At 47.4% G+C, this 13,225-nt stretch overlaps 1 protein-coding gene across 3 annotated transcripts in view; it reads right to left on the bottom strand.

Annotated features, from left to right (window-relative positions):
* The window catches only part of CCDC88C (coiled-coil domain containing 88C), a 916,777-nt gene that overhangs the window by 813,546 nt on the left and 90,006 nt on the right, over window positions 1–13,225 (bottom strand). For all 3 annotated transcript variants that reach the window (XM_069637440.1, XM_069637439.1, XM_069637438.1), the window contains exon 3: window positions 1,989–2,097. In XM_069637440.1, coding sequence (XP_069493541.1) covers window positions 1,989–2,097 — 109 coding nt within the window. The remainder of the gene's footprint in view (window positions 1–1,988; window positions 2,098–13,225) is intronic.

The raw sequence follows: 13,225 nt of genomic DNA, 5'->3' as shown, positions 1-13,225 counted from the left end.
CCCGGCTAAATTAAAAAGAATGTACCCTAATGCCTCTGATTTATCTTGGAGGGTCTGCGGAGGGGTCGGAGACTGGTGACATATCTGGTGGTCTTGCCGAAAACTGAAACAATTCTGGGGGAGGTGAATAGCAATCTGGGAGAAATGTTTGATATGCAAGTGGGGTGGAGGAGGAGTCATGGAACAAGCCATACTGGGCCTGAAGGGTCAAGTTCAGAAAGAAATGACCAAAAGCCAGGCTTTTGCAATACAGTGCCAAGTGGTGCTATTGGTGATAGCACAAATATGGTAACAATAAGATCCGCTAGTGGAACAATACTGGTTTAGAAAAATATGCAATTTTGTATCAATGGAATGGCTGACGTACTCCATCCAGGAAGTGCAAGCATGTTTTAGTGGAGACTGGGGAATGGTCATGTCATTTTTTACATAATGACTACAGGGAATCCATGTGCCCACAGAGGCTGTGCATCCTGGGTATAAAGTGAATCTTTACATAAGTGTATAATATGTCTGTGTATTGGATCTGGGGATGATGGCCGGGGGGGAAGGGGTTGGTTGTATAACAAAATTCAATAAAGACAAGTTTTAGCAACAACAAAAAAAGACATTGCAGCCTCACTTAGACTGTACCATGATTTTACGAAGACAAATATTAATCCCATTCTGAACATTTCTGCAGATTTTCACTGCCTTAGCGAACAATGCTCGCTTCATCACAAAAGGGCTGCCAAAACCGCTCACATAAACTCTTCTTGCCCAAGAAAGTACCCCACAATGCTGAAAACCCCCAGGCTTCATGCCAATTCATTGTTCAGTCCACCCACCACAAATGCTGGGAAAGCGGCAAGGTTTTCCAGCTGCTGTAGTAGGTTATGGAAACTCTGGTGCAGCGGGCACGGACTTCGCTTCCCCAAAGCTTTGCGCGCCAATAAGAACACAATTTCCGTTTATAAATTGTTGGCATCTGGGGCTTAGGCCAAATTTGTTCCACTGAGCGAAGCCAAGACTACAACGCTCAGCTGGCATTATTTTGGTATACGAAAGCTGAAGGATGGCAAACTAGTGCCCTCGTGGAATGGAGCCATCTTGTCACTGTGCACAGTCTGTGGAACCATTAGGCAAATGAAAGCCAGACCCTGCGACATGGAGCCCTCCTGGTCCTTCACATTTCCCACGATGTGCTGGGGAACCTGCACCTATTGGTTACTTTGCGAGATTACCCAGAAGGCTACTTTGTCACTCTAGAAGACGCCATTAAAGAGGCACATCGCATTTCTTGCCATCAGCTTTCCTTTAACAGACCAATGCATTTTGGGTACGTTGACTTCAATTCAACTGGGTCATGGTGTGCACTGGGAAACACTGCCTGGTAAAAGGAACTTGCAAAACTAGGAAAAGGGTTATTCTGGTGACATTGGGTCATCTGGACACTCTACAGAAACCTGTGCCTTCTGCATGAAGACGACACATGAGAATCGCTCTATAAGGGTACAGCATAGCATGCCAGGAGATTGCCTCTAAAGGCATGCTGCTCGTTTGCTGGGTAAGGTCTGGCCCTTAGAGGGGAGTCCTTTTCTTCACACATTTCTAAGCCAAGAGTCCCTCCGACCCAAGTTGGGGGACAAACAGAATGCAGGTCCTGTGGTGGTCATGGGAAAAAGGTGTTAAAGCTAATCAAAAAGACCCAGGAATGCATATCGCCATCAAAGTATGCCCAAGCACAAATGTTTCTCACACGGGTTCAATGAAATAATTTCCAACCGGGTATGCACTATGCAGACGATAAATGTGGCACTCGTTTAGCTGCCAAAGCTAAAGACACAACTTTCTTTAACCTGAAAGTATTTTCAGCTAAAACCCAGTGCTCCCCTCGCCCTCCCCTGCCCGGAGTCAAGCAACAGCACTTTTAAGAGGCACTCGAACAGGAACACCACTGCATGCAGGAACTATTTCTTTTTTCCACAGAAAGTGGGACAACTGCATACCTGGTAGTACGTCTTGATGTGTCGCACCAGGATAGCCAGGTTCTGAATCCGGAAGTTGACATCATTGTTGACGTGCTTGTTGACCCGCTGATTCGTTGGCCTTGGATCTCTAGAAATGTTTAAAGTAGAAACAACGTTTTAAGAACCACAGTCGAGACTCCATCACTTATTTCGTTGATCATCAACGCGCAGTTTGCAAATTAGATTTCACTGAAAAAGCCTAAAGATGGATGAAGGGCTACTAACAACCATACATGCCATCACATTATAAATTCTAAATTGCCACCATCTTTACCCTTCCTTAGCCAGTAATATGGCTCTGCTAACAAGCATACATGCCATCACATTATACATTCTAAATTGCCACCATCTTTACCCTTCCTTAGCCAGTAATATGGCTCTGCTAACAAGCATACATGCCATCACATTATACATTCTAAATTGCCACCATCTTTACCCTTCCTTAGCCAGTAATATGCCTCTGTTAACAGCCATACAGACCATTATATTAGAGATCCTCAATTGCCACCATCCTTCCAACTTCTTTAGTCGCAAATATGGACCCCGCAGTGGGGCCTTAATCATTCACCAGAACCTCATCGAACACATTTGCTTGGATCACTTTCATGCCTTTGCTTCGCCTTCAGCGACAGTGAATCCACTCACCTGCCTCTCGATACGGTTTCATTTAATGACCCCTAATTCAGAGTTTTTTCTACCGCTTGTGCAGGATTCCTTATTTTACCGTTTCAACACCCTCTGGAACTCAGAAGGTCTCTTGCACATTCCTCCTCACTCTCTCCGCAAAGTCAGAGCCAGGAAATGACCATTCGGTGCCATCTGCTAATGGCATTCGAAGTCTCAGTCTTGGTCCTTGATCACGGGGCACACGTCACTTAAATTAGCAACACAACTGGCCCACCTTCTCAAGAGGCCCACTTCCCCACTGGTATCTCCCTGCACTGCCCTCACCACCTCAGGGTCTTCCGGTTATAATGGTAGCCCCAGGAAAAGAAGGCAAATATGTCTCCCTCCAAGTCAAGTTTACTTCCTGTACGTCCACCGAGCACGACCACCACATGCATTGCCTTTTCAGCCACAATGCAAGGCGCTTTTATGAGCAAGTCTGACCTGTCCGGCCTTTATTGCATGGCAGAGCCAGCTGCAGGACCCATGATGCTTGCCCCCTAGAAAATGATGCACCCCAGGCCCAGCTGAAGATGCGGGAGGCCCATTTAAAAATGATCTTTGGGGCCGCCTTGCCTACAGCAGAGAAACACACCTGAGGAAGCCGTCTGCTACATAGATTATAAAACATATGATCTTATATAAACTTCAATGGGTAATTTCCTTGGTTTTATCATAATATGAGCCAAACATGGAACTTCATTGATCTCCAAGCATATTCCCTGCCCAGGAGCAGGAAAGCAGGGTAAAGCAAGTCTGTGGTAAGTTAACACCTTTTAAAGAAGTCTGTCTTTGACCGGAAAGCACGCATTTAAAGCCACAACGCCTTTAGGTTGTGAAGAACAAGGCTTCCCCTGGGCAATATGTACATATATCAGCCCCACCTTGTGCCTTCATTCATGGCGAAATCCTACAAAACGAATTGAGGGAGGGGGTGAGTAGTTGCGCTTACAATAGGAGAGGTGTATGGTCTCTGCACGGCAGGTCAAGGAAAGGATGGCTACACTTAACACTGCTATTAAGCTTTGTCAGCAAAGCGTTAATTTAGTCCAGGTGTGGACTGCTGAACACTGCAAAGCCCAAGACTCATGGCCCATTTCAACTGAAAGTGCTGAAAAGCCCGGGCGCCATGAGACCGAACAAGCTGGAGCACTCCGTCCCCCAGAGCTAGGGGCCCAGATGCTGCACTTCAATGAGCAAAGCGCTTTCAGAAACATTGGCATGATGCACTTCTGAAAGCAGTCTGCTTGCTCCGGCATTGCACGCACAACCTGTTCAACGACCGTTCAGAACAGTCGGTATTGGAGACTGCATGCAGAGTGTGCAGAAGCCTCACATACAATTATCTAGCTGTCCAAACTGGTATATACATCCTGCAATTTACAGTCATCTCTTTATAAGGGTGAACATTGTGACCAATTAAAACAGAGGAGTACATTATTTGCTGAAAGGTTTTCTTACTGAATCACTATATGGCATTTTTAACATTTAAAATTGTGTACATTATGATGTTCCCATAATGCTCTTTGCTTTTATGCAAATCGCCAGGATTGGGTTCTCAATGATACTGTGTTGCACTGGCTGGGGGCCACGGTCCATAGCCCCGCCCCCTCCTTCCCAAAGCCCCACCCCGCCACTCCTAAGAAGTGACAGCCGTCCCCCCTTCCCCCCAATACATTTTTTCCATTTCCGTCTCATCGCCATGGTCTTTTTACGGGTTCCTTATTTATTCATTTTTACGTTTATAGCAGCGCACAAAGCCCAAGGGCATTTCAGCGCTAGTTACAGTAAGTGCAAAGTACAGTAATAAGTCAATTCCGGTAGTTACAGACAGGTAAGAATTACAAGTGCAACGCAGAGTTGAGGTCAATTCCGGTAGTTAGACAGCTGGAAATTACAAAATATAGCACAGGGCTAAATAGGACAAGTCCAGCAGTTGTAGACAAGTTAGATTACAAGGACAGCATGAGGCTGCCAAGTCACACTAGGTGGGTAGCATGCTTTAGCGACAAAGAATGGGCTCTGCAGTCTTCAGACATGAGTCACAGTACAGGTCAGGAATGTAGCATACAAAGTGCACACTCTCCTAGGTCCATACCATTGTGTGCCTACAGTCTAACAGCAGGCGAGTGATGTAGACAAAAGGTACGTATGTAGAGCAACAATGATCTGGTTGAATAAAAGAGACACCACAACATGTCGCCCTGCTGGGATTGAAATAGCACACGATATGTGTGCAAGTTTGGCACAGTTAGATAACGGTAACAGGGAATCTATTAGATGCTCGGTAACTACCGGGAAAGCCGCTCCCATAGGGAATGGGGGCTACATCGGTGTTACAAGGCAGTAAAGATTCAGGCAAATTGAATGCAATGTACAGGATTTTGTAACACAGTTAACTGGAGTTTGGTACAGGTCAGGAATAGTACCTTCGTAGTTGGCAGTTCATGGGCTAATTTTGAGTTGTCCGTTAGTAGTGCGGCAGCACATGGTGCTGGTACCACAGGATCTCTTGGTGGGAGTGGTGCAGAGGTACGGAGTGGGGATTTGGAGATCAGCTCTATGCTGGTAGATACGGCAGGTGACAAAATGAGCACATTCAGCACAATTCAAAGCCGTCTAGTACGACGGGCAGGGCTTACCTTGCAAAGATGTCCAGTGATTGAGGCCAGTAGTAGGGCGGTCAGGGCGGGTGGGTGCCACATCACTGGCAGAGACACTGGATAAAGGCCTTGTCTTTAGGCCTTGCAAGCAGAACGGCTTCACCTCCCGGCTTGCTGGGGTGGGGGAAGGATGGCCCAGGCAATGGTAGGGTGACCAGATATCCCGGTTTTCCCGGGAAATTGCCCTCCGTCCCGGGAGTTTTTTAATTTTACAAACACCCTCCCAGGATTGGAAGGGGCACTGGCTACGGTCCTGGTTTTTGCCGGGACCCCATTTCGAAATCCCAAAATCGGGTCCGGCAGGACTGAATGGGGGTGTGAATGCTTTTCACGCCCCCATTTCTGCCCCCATTTCCTCCCCCTTCCCTCTCCCCGGCCGCTCTCCTCCAATGAGAGGAGTGTGCCTGTGAGCATGCCCCCCCGTCTCCCTGCAACAGGCCAGTAACATAGAAGTAGGACTACTGGTTTGTGTGTGTTTACTTTAGTCCTACGTCTATGTCTATAACCGGTCTTTTTTTTTCGGAATGCCAGGTGGGAGACTGCTGCTCGCAGGGGTGGTGGTAGGACATTCCAGTGCATCGCTGCTAGATATGGGAAGCTCACCCCTCCGGCTCTGGCTCTTTTGACTCTGGGGATCATGAGCATGTCAGCACATGGTGTTCTGGTTGGTCTAGTGGACCTAGAGGGGTGAATCCTCTCAGAGAGGTACAGTGGGGCAGTGAGGTGGATGCACTTATGAGTAAGGGCAAGGGCTTTAAAGAGGACTCTTTCTCTAACTGGGAGCCAGTGTGCCCGTTTCGTAGCTGCCGCGATATGCTCTTTTTTTGGTATTCCCGTGGCTGCTCTCAAGGCGCTGTTTTGTATAGTTTGAAGATTGGCAATGTTTTTTGGGAAAGTGCCCAGGAACAGTGCATTACAGTAGTCCAGTCTAGATCCTGTGATGGCTCTGGCAATTGTGATGCAGTTATCCTTAGAGAGGAAGGGTCTGGCAGCTGTCAGGAGTTTGGCATGGTAGGCTGCTGTTGAGGCAATGGCATTGACTTGCCTTGTCATCATTAGATATGAGTCAAGATAGACACCTAGTGTTTTTACTGAGTTAGCCACTGCGATTTTAATACTGTCGATCGTAAATTGACTAATTTGGGAATCAAGGTTTTTAAGCGTTTCCTTGGAGCCAACCAAGAGTAGCTCGGTTTTGTCTGAGTTGAGGCAAAGCCCATTGGCGGCCATCCATGCTTGAATCGTGTTGTATATGTGGTTGAGTGTCTTCGAGTCAGTGTCGTAGTCTGCAGTTAGGGTGAGGAGGATCTGGGTATCGTCAGCGTAGTTGGTGTACGAGATACCCCAGGAGTCGAGGATGAGAAATAGGGGCCGAGTGAAAATGTTGTAGAGGGTAGGTGAAATACATGAGCCTTGTGGGACGCCACATAGGATAGCGGTGGGCGAGGCCGAGGCAAGGTCCAAAAAGACTTGCATGGTCCTCCCTTGCAGGAAGGAGGTGAACCAGGTGGTGGCGTTGGAAGAGAGGTTGGCTGTGGTAGATAGGTGGTGGCATAGGACTTGGTGGTTGACGAGGTCGAGGAGGAGAGATTGTTGTAACTCTAGGTATGCAGCTTTATCTAATATCTTGAGAAGGAAGGGGGCAGTAGTGCTGGGCCGGTAGTTATTTGGTAAACCAGGGGTCCAGAGGCGATTTTTTGATGAGTGGGCAGACCCAAGCTTCCTTGTGGCATGAGTGGACTTTACTGGAGGTAAAGGAGGCATTTACAAATGCTGTGAGGAAGGGGGTGAGATGGCTGGCGCAGTCCTTAATGAGTGTGGCTGGGCATATGTCTCCTTTGCAGTTTGAGGGTTTGATGGATTTCATGATGTTTAATTTTCCACCCACATACTAGGTTGATCCCTGGATTGGATAGCCCAACACAACTGCCCAATCTCCATCACAGCCAACATGCCCATCCCTTTGTCAGATCATCATGCAACAGTACGGGTTAGACGTGCTTGATATGTTGCACAGGTCTCCTAATTAGGCATGGGTAGATAACTTGTGTTAAGTCTATATTTCGATTGTCAGCTATACGGGCAGTGGGCTGGCAGAGGCAACCTTGTGCCAGCATGTTTGATGCGGTATGTGAAAGAGGCAGGGATCCTGGGCCGTGGAACGATGTAGATGCGTGATAATAGACCTAGGCATCTGTTAATAAGAGATGGACGGTAGGTGTGGGAGGAGCCCGTGGAGATTGGCTCAGTTGGCGTAGGCAGTAACTCACCTTGGAATGGTTGTATCGGGACTGCACCGTATGTGATGTAGCTACTCTCCGTGGCGTTGAATAGCGATCTTTCTCGAACCGGAGTGAACAAGGGCAAACAGGGGGTGATGGCCTTTATCATGGCCTTATTCCGTCGCCGGCTTCCGCCTGCCAGTGGGGCGGGCTTCCTGATGTTGCTTGAGTTGCCTAGCAACCGAGCGCCTCGCTCTCATGCAGCGTTGTGCCGGCCATTTTAGGAGGTCAGGCAGCAGCGCGGTGTGGGATCGGGGGTGCCTGGTGGCAATTTGGGGCAATTCAAGGCACAAAAATAGCAGAACCCTGCTTGGGCACAGAAGGGCACGGGCCGCTGGGGCTGCAGATGGTGGATCAGGTCTCCTTAGCTGCATCGTCGACGTAGCTGCAGCCGGATCTGTTGCTGCAGTAAGGGCTGCTGTAGGCACACGAGGGAGATGGGCTCCAGCCCTCTCGACTTCTGTGTATGCCTGGATGTGGGGGGCTAAAATGGCTCTATCCCGCTCCTCAGGAGTAGCACTGCGGGATGTGGGCGCTGTTGGCCTGTAGCAGATGGTGGTGTCAGCTACTGGGAGGGGAGTGGTGAGAACTCTCACTTTTTACCTTTCAAAAGGATGCCTAACTGGCATAAGTGATCAGTAGCAGAGCATTGGAGGTTGCACTTGGCATACGATACCTGCAGGTGTAAGGACGTGCCTTAAATATAGATTTGCTAAACAAACATTTGTGGCATTATCTGGCAGAAGATTGCAATAATGAGGCTGCACTTGGCACATGAGGGTACACTTGGAACACAATAGCAGCAGGTGGGTCTGCACGTTGGGCTCTGTGTGTTTTATCAAAAGCAACTGGTCAAATTGGTTTAGCTTTAAAAAAAAAAAAAGAAGAAATTGTAAATGTACCAAATTATTTTACCATAAAATGTGAGGGAGCAAGATCCATGCCTCCTCCCACTACCCCTCACCGTATCTGCACCCCATATCTACATTTTGGTGGAGCAATAAAACCGAATTAAACCACTTGAGGGGTGGGGGGTCGGGGGAGCAGGGTTGGGGGGTTTGATCAAAACACTCAAATGCGCACATTGCTGAAACTTGAATGGACTGTTAGGTGGCCTACCTGGTTGGCTTAGACGACACTACAGTGCGGGTGTGCTTCCTTTTGGGTTTTTACTGGTGTTGCAAAGACGGGACCCCACTTAAGTTAACGCTAGACTTTGGGGAATCATCTGCATAGAATACTCCTCCCCAATTTCCCTCCCCTGTTGAGCAATTACCTCTTTGCCTTAAAGCGTAGAAGCAGGCTGAACCCTGAACCTGTGTCTAAGGCACTGGGTATTAGTGGTTGGGAGCCATGACAGCTGCAAGCATCGTCTAGTTCCAGGGCTGCAGTAGGGAAAAGACACAAGTAAAAGTAGGAAATGTTTAGCCCCCAGTGCTGGCGAAAGCTGAAGAGGCCAGGACTCTAGTGGGTGCCAAATACATGCATGCCAACATGCTCCATTCCATTCAGGAGATGCTAGTCCAGTCTTCCAATATCCTTTGCATTCTGGAATTTATAATCCATGATATCCTCATTATAAATCCAACACTACAAGTCCCAGAATGCAAAGAAACAGGACTGGCCTGGCATATCCCGAATGGCGAATGAGGGTTCAATTTAATGCATCTTGCAATAATCTGCTGGGAAAAGCGAGCCACGATTAGTTAACATTTGCAAATTTGCGTTGGTGCATTCATGCACCGTTTGATGAAGTTTGTGGCATTTTAAGTGCATTATTTTCGTACTTGCGAGTCCTGTGTAGGATTACATAAGTGCACTGGTCAACCTTATAGATTTAAATCAAATGAAAGTTCTACTGTCATGTTGATAAGTAGCGCCATTTTTTTAATGTTGTAATGGTTCAAGTGAACGAGTTTGCTGCCTGTTTGTATCTTAGAAGAGTCTCGTTATATTAACACAGCCTACTACTACCTGTAGACTCCACTGGAACAGTGCCGAACACATGTACTAGTCACTGCTGTTTCTCAATCTCGCACTGCGGTGACAGATACCCCAGAGCTGCTGTTAGCTCCTGCTTATCGGCTCTTCATTTCAATGGAGTGTTCCCCAACGTGTGGGTGTGAGGAATTCGACCAACCACACGGTGAGTGTACGCTCACGTAGGCTTTTTGACATTTGAAATGAAATTGAATGATGGGAGATCAACCTCAGGAAAATGTGTGAGGTTAATCCGCACACATTTTCCTATGCTCCCCACACGACATACACATAAGACCTGTGTACTCTGGGTGGACACAGCCTACAGGAGCAGTCCCCTCCGTCATATTTATTTGGGATATGAGAGCCAAGAGTACACCATGTCATCTCAGAAGGGAGAGGCCAAAACCTTCTTCCTGCCATGGCCAGCCTAACTAACTAAGGCTCCATGGACCTGCCCTGTCCTTTTGGTAGCTGCTGGTGGCAGCTTCGCATATTAATCAGCGTTAATTCAAAATAGGCCTATGGGGCGGGGGGTGGGGAGGCCTGGTCGCAGGGCTAACTAAAGAGACAGGAAACCCCAACAACCTTTGATGTGGGCTGTGTCAACCAGAAGCCAGCTCCCGCCTCAGTATCAAGGGCAGTGACCCGTCATGTCTGGAACTATGTGTTTACAGTAGGCACCCCCCATTCGGAAGGTACGAGTATGTGGATTGACAGAGACAGGAAGTTGGCTCTCACTGCAGCTTCAAGGGAGACTTGCCGCTTCAATCAGGAACTACAGAGAGCTCGATTAACCAGAGAGACCCTTTGATCCACAGACAGGACGATGGGTGGGACTTAGTATTACATGTTTTCACCCGTTTACCTTTTCTGTTGCAAAGCACTCTGGTTAGGACCTCATGCATTCAGGAGATTGTTGGTGGGTGCCCCAGAATTGGTTCATTAAGGTAGGCTTAGCCTACACCGATCACTGTGGCCTATATGGCTTTAAAAGAGGGCTGAGCCCTTCTTTTGGCCAGATTATCGAAAGACTTTGAAAGGAGTAGCAAGAAGCACTCTGCATTGGATCCTGACTGAAGGTACTGTCTGTATTACATCTTCCGCCAGTGAAGGAAGGCCAGGACCTCCAAGAGGGAAGCCAGATATCTCCCAGGGAACACAGGGAGATACTGAATCCAGAGGACCTTCCAGCAGCTCTAGAACGGGTACCCAGCCAGCACACAGCATGCCCTGCTAGGCTCTGCAGCAAGCTTCCTAGGTGGGAAGTGTCAGAGAGAGTCTGAACCAAACCAGGGACAAGGTAGCTGCCTGCAACTCTCGCCTCAGCTTTTAGGCCATCCGCCTTAAAGGATGACATGAGCCCAGCGAAGAAGCTGGGAGAAGTGCATTGACAAGCATCGACCGAAGTCCGCCTTCAAGGACATTTTTGAGCCATTCGAGCCCCTTGAGCTGCAACCGACTGCAGCACTGACTGTTACGCCGAAGTCGCTAAAGCCATCCAAGACGCCTTGACCAGTGCTCCTGAAACGCCGACCAGCACTGAGACAATTCCTTACCCTGTGTCTTTGTGTAGGGCAGCCTGCAGCCATCCGTCCAGCCTTGCTCTACTAAGTGCCTGACACCCGCAGCTGTCTCCCGTCTTGAACTCCATTGCAGAAGCTGCAAAGTGCCTTGAAATCGAGTTGACTTTGTTGAGCACCAAGAACATCTACAAACACAAGGTACATTGTGGTTCTGTGCCTCTGGTCCTTCTCCGAAGGCCTCTAGTGACATTTTATGACTCTTTTCTCCCCTTGTGTTGAAACCATGTATCCTTGAACTATTCTGATTAATTACTATACGACTACCCTTCTGTCAGTATCCAGAGTGCATCCCTTTTCCTTCTTTGAAACTGTCTGTCCTCTGCATTCCGATACAGGGTGGGTTTTATTTTGTAGTGTGCTAGAACTGTCTTTTGTGATAATAAAGTATATCTTTTTATACAACCTTGACTGCACAGTCCTTTTTATCTTTGGGTAATTGTATTTTCGCGATGCTGCAACTAACCAACAATCCATGACCTTACGGAGATCAGCCTGCCGTTCCGTCCACGTTAGCAAAATTGGGCATGGTGGTTTACAATTTGCTTATGTTTCCTATCTGTTTGGATCCCTTCTGGTGTACTAAAGTTGTGGGGGCTGATTGATGGTTTAGAAACAGATATACATCTCTGGACCACTGGTGCCCCGGAAGTTTATTCGTCACAGTGGGCCTTGGTTCATCGGCTCAGGAGGCGATAGGAAGGGATGGGAATCCCTTTTTTGATCTGCTATAGAGTAAAAACCTGCTCTTTGTTTACCAACCTAGGATTGCTTAGAAAGAGTAACCTGGCGAATGTAGGCAATGTTACAACTGTGTATAATTAAAAAAAAACAGAATAGCACAACATGTACCTGAAAGCTGGCATTCCAAAGCACAGAATTTCAAAACAAGGAGTGGAAGAACAAACACTTAACGTACCAAATATGGCATTACAATGGGTGTGGGCATATTATGCCAGCACACTGGCATGCAAGGCTCTACTTAGCATAAAAACAGTTTACATGAAATGCAAGGGTAGCGTTGGCTTAAAATGGTGATACCCGACAACATGAGACTGTACTGGCATAGGATGGCAGTGCCCCAGTTCTATGAATGCTCTGGTGGGTACGCTCCTGTCAAATAATAGCTAGCGCTCCGGCATATCAAGGCAGCACCTTGAATAATATTTGTTTGGAAACAGAAAGGTGTTCTCTTCTTTAGCAAACTCGTTATTTTATGAATCCTACAAACATTGGAAGTTTCCTTTCGATCAGTCATGTCATCAGACATAACAGTCCAGTGCCATTGCTTCTCGTCACATCACGTGGGGGTGTTGGGGGAGTCCAGCGAAATGTAATACCACTTCCTGTGATATCACTTCCACTCGCTACAGCGTTTTGGTGAATTGACCCTGCGAGCCAAAGGTGAGGTTGGGAGAGAAATCCGGGAACGAGAGTGAGAGTTGTGTGAATTATGCAATTAGGTACAGACACCAATCTGTCTGCATCTATGCTTACATGTAACTGGTTTGCTGCAACAGCGCCCTGATGCCCTCGGGCTAAGACGCTTTACAAATCATTTAGAAACATTAAAAAAAAAGAAAATTCCAGCAAGTTTCCATTCTTTTATGCTTTTTTCTGCATCTTGTATGAGGCTTGGTTGTTGGAAGGAAGGCAGGGCGGAATGAATTGAGGCATATTTGGACTACGTAAAGGTTCAGGGTTGCTGGTAAGGGTATCAAAGATTTTCTTTTTGTGAACAGGAAGTTCTGATCTTAACCAGACAAAAAAAGTGATCTGAACAAATAAGGAAGCTAAACAATGAGCGCATTTGCCCAAATCACAAATTAACCACGAGAAGGTTAAGCATTTATGTGGGTGTTGCCTGCCTATGTAACTAAGGTGCTTGGCAGTCGTCAGTAGGTGTCCCAATGAATATGTCCTACCCAAAAACGAAATCTAACTGACGCTACCATTATTCTCATAGACTAAGGTCAGGAGAATGCTTTCCTTCTCGTGGTTATCTTGGGCAATGTTTCTCCTTCTGCTTCAGCGTTCTTGCT

The sequence above is a fragment of the Ambystoma mexicanum genome, chromosome 14 (genome assembly GCF_040938575.1).
Source record: "Ambystoma mexicanum isolate Mex_15411 chromosome 14, UKY_AmexF1_1, whole genome shotgun sequence".
In the NCBI taxonomy this organism is placed as follows: Eukaryota; Metazoa; Chordata; class Amphibia; order Caudata; family Ambystomatidae; genus Ambystoma; species Ambystoma mexicanum.
This window is presented reverse-complemented; position numbering and strand designations above follow the sequence as displayed.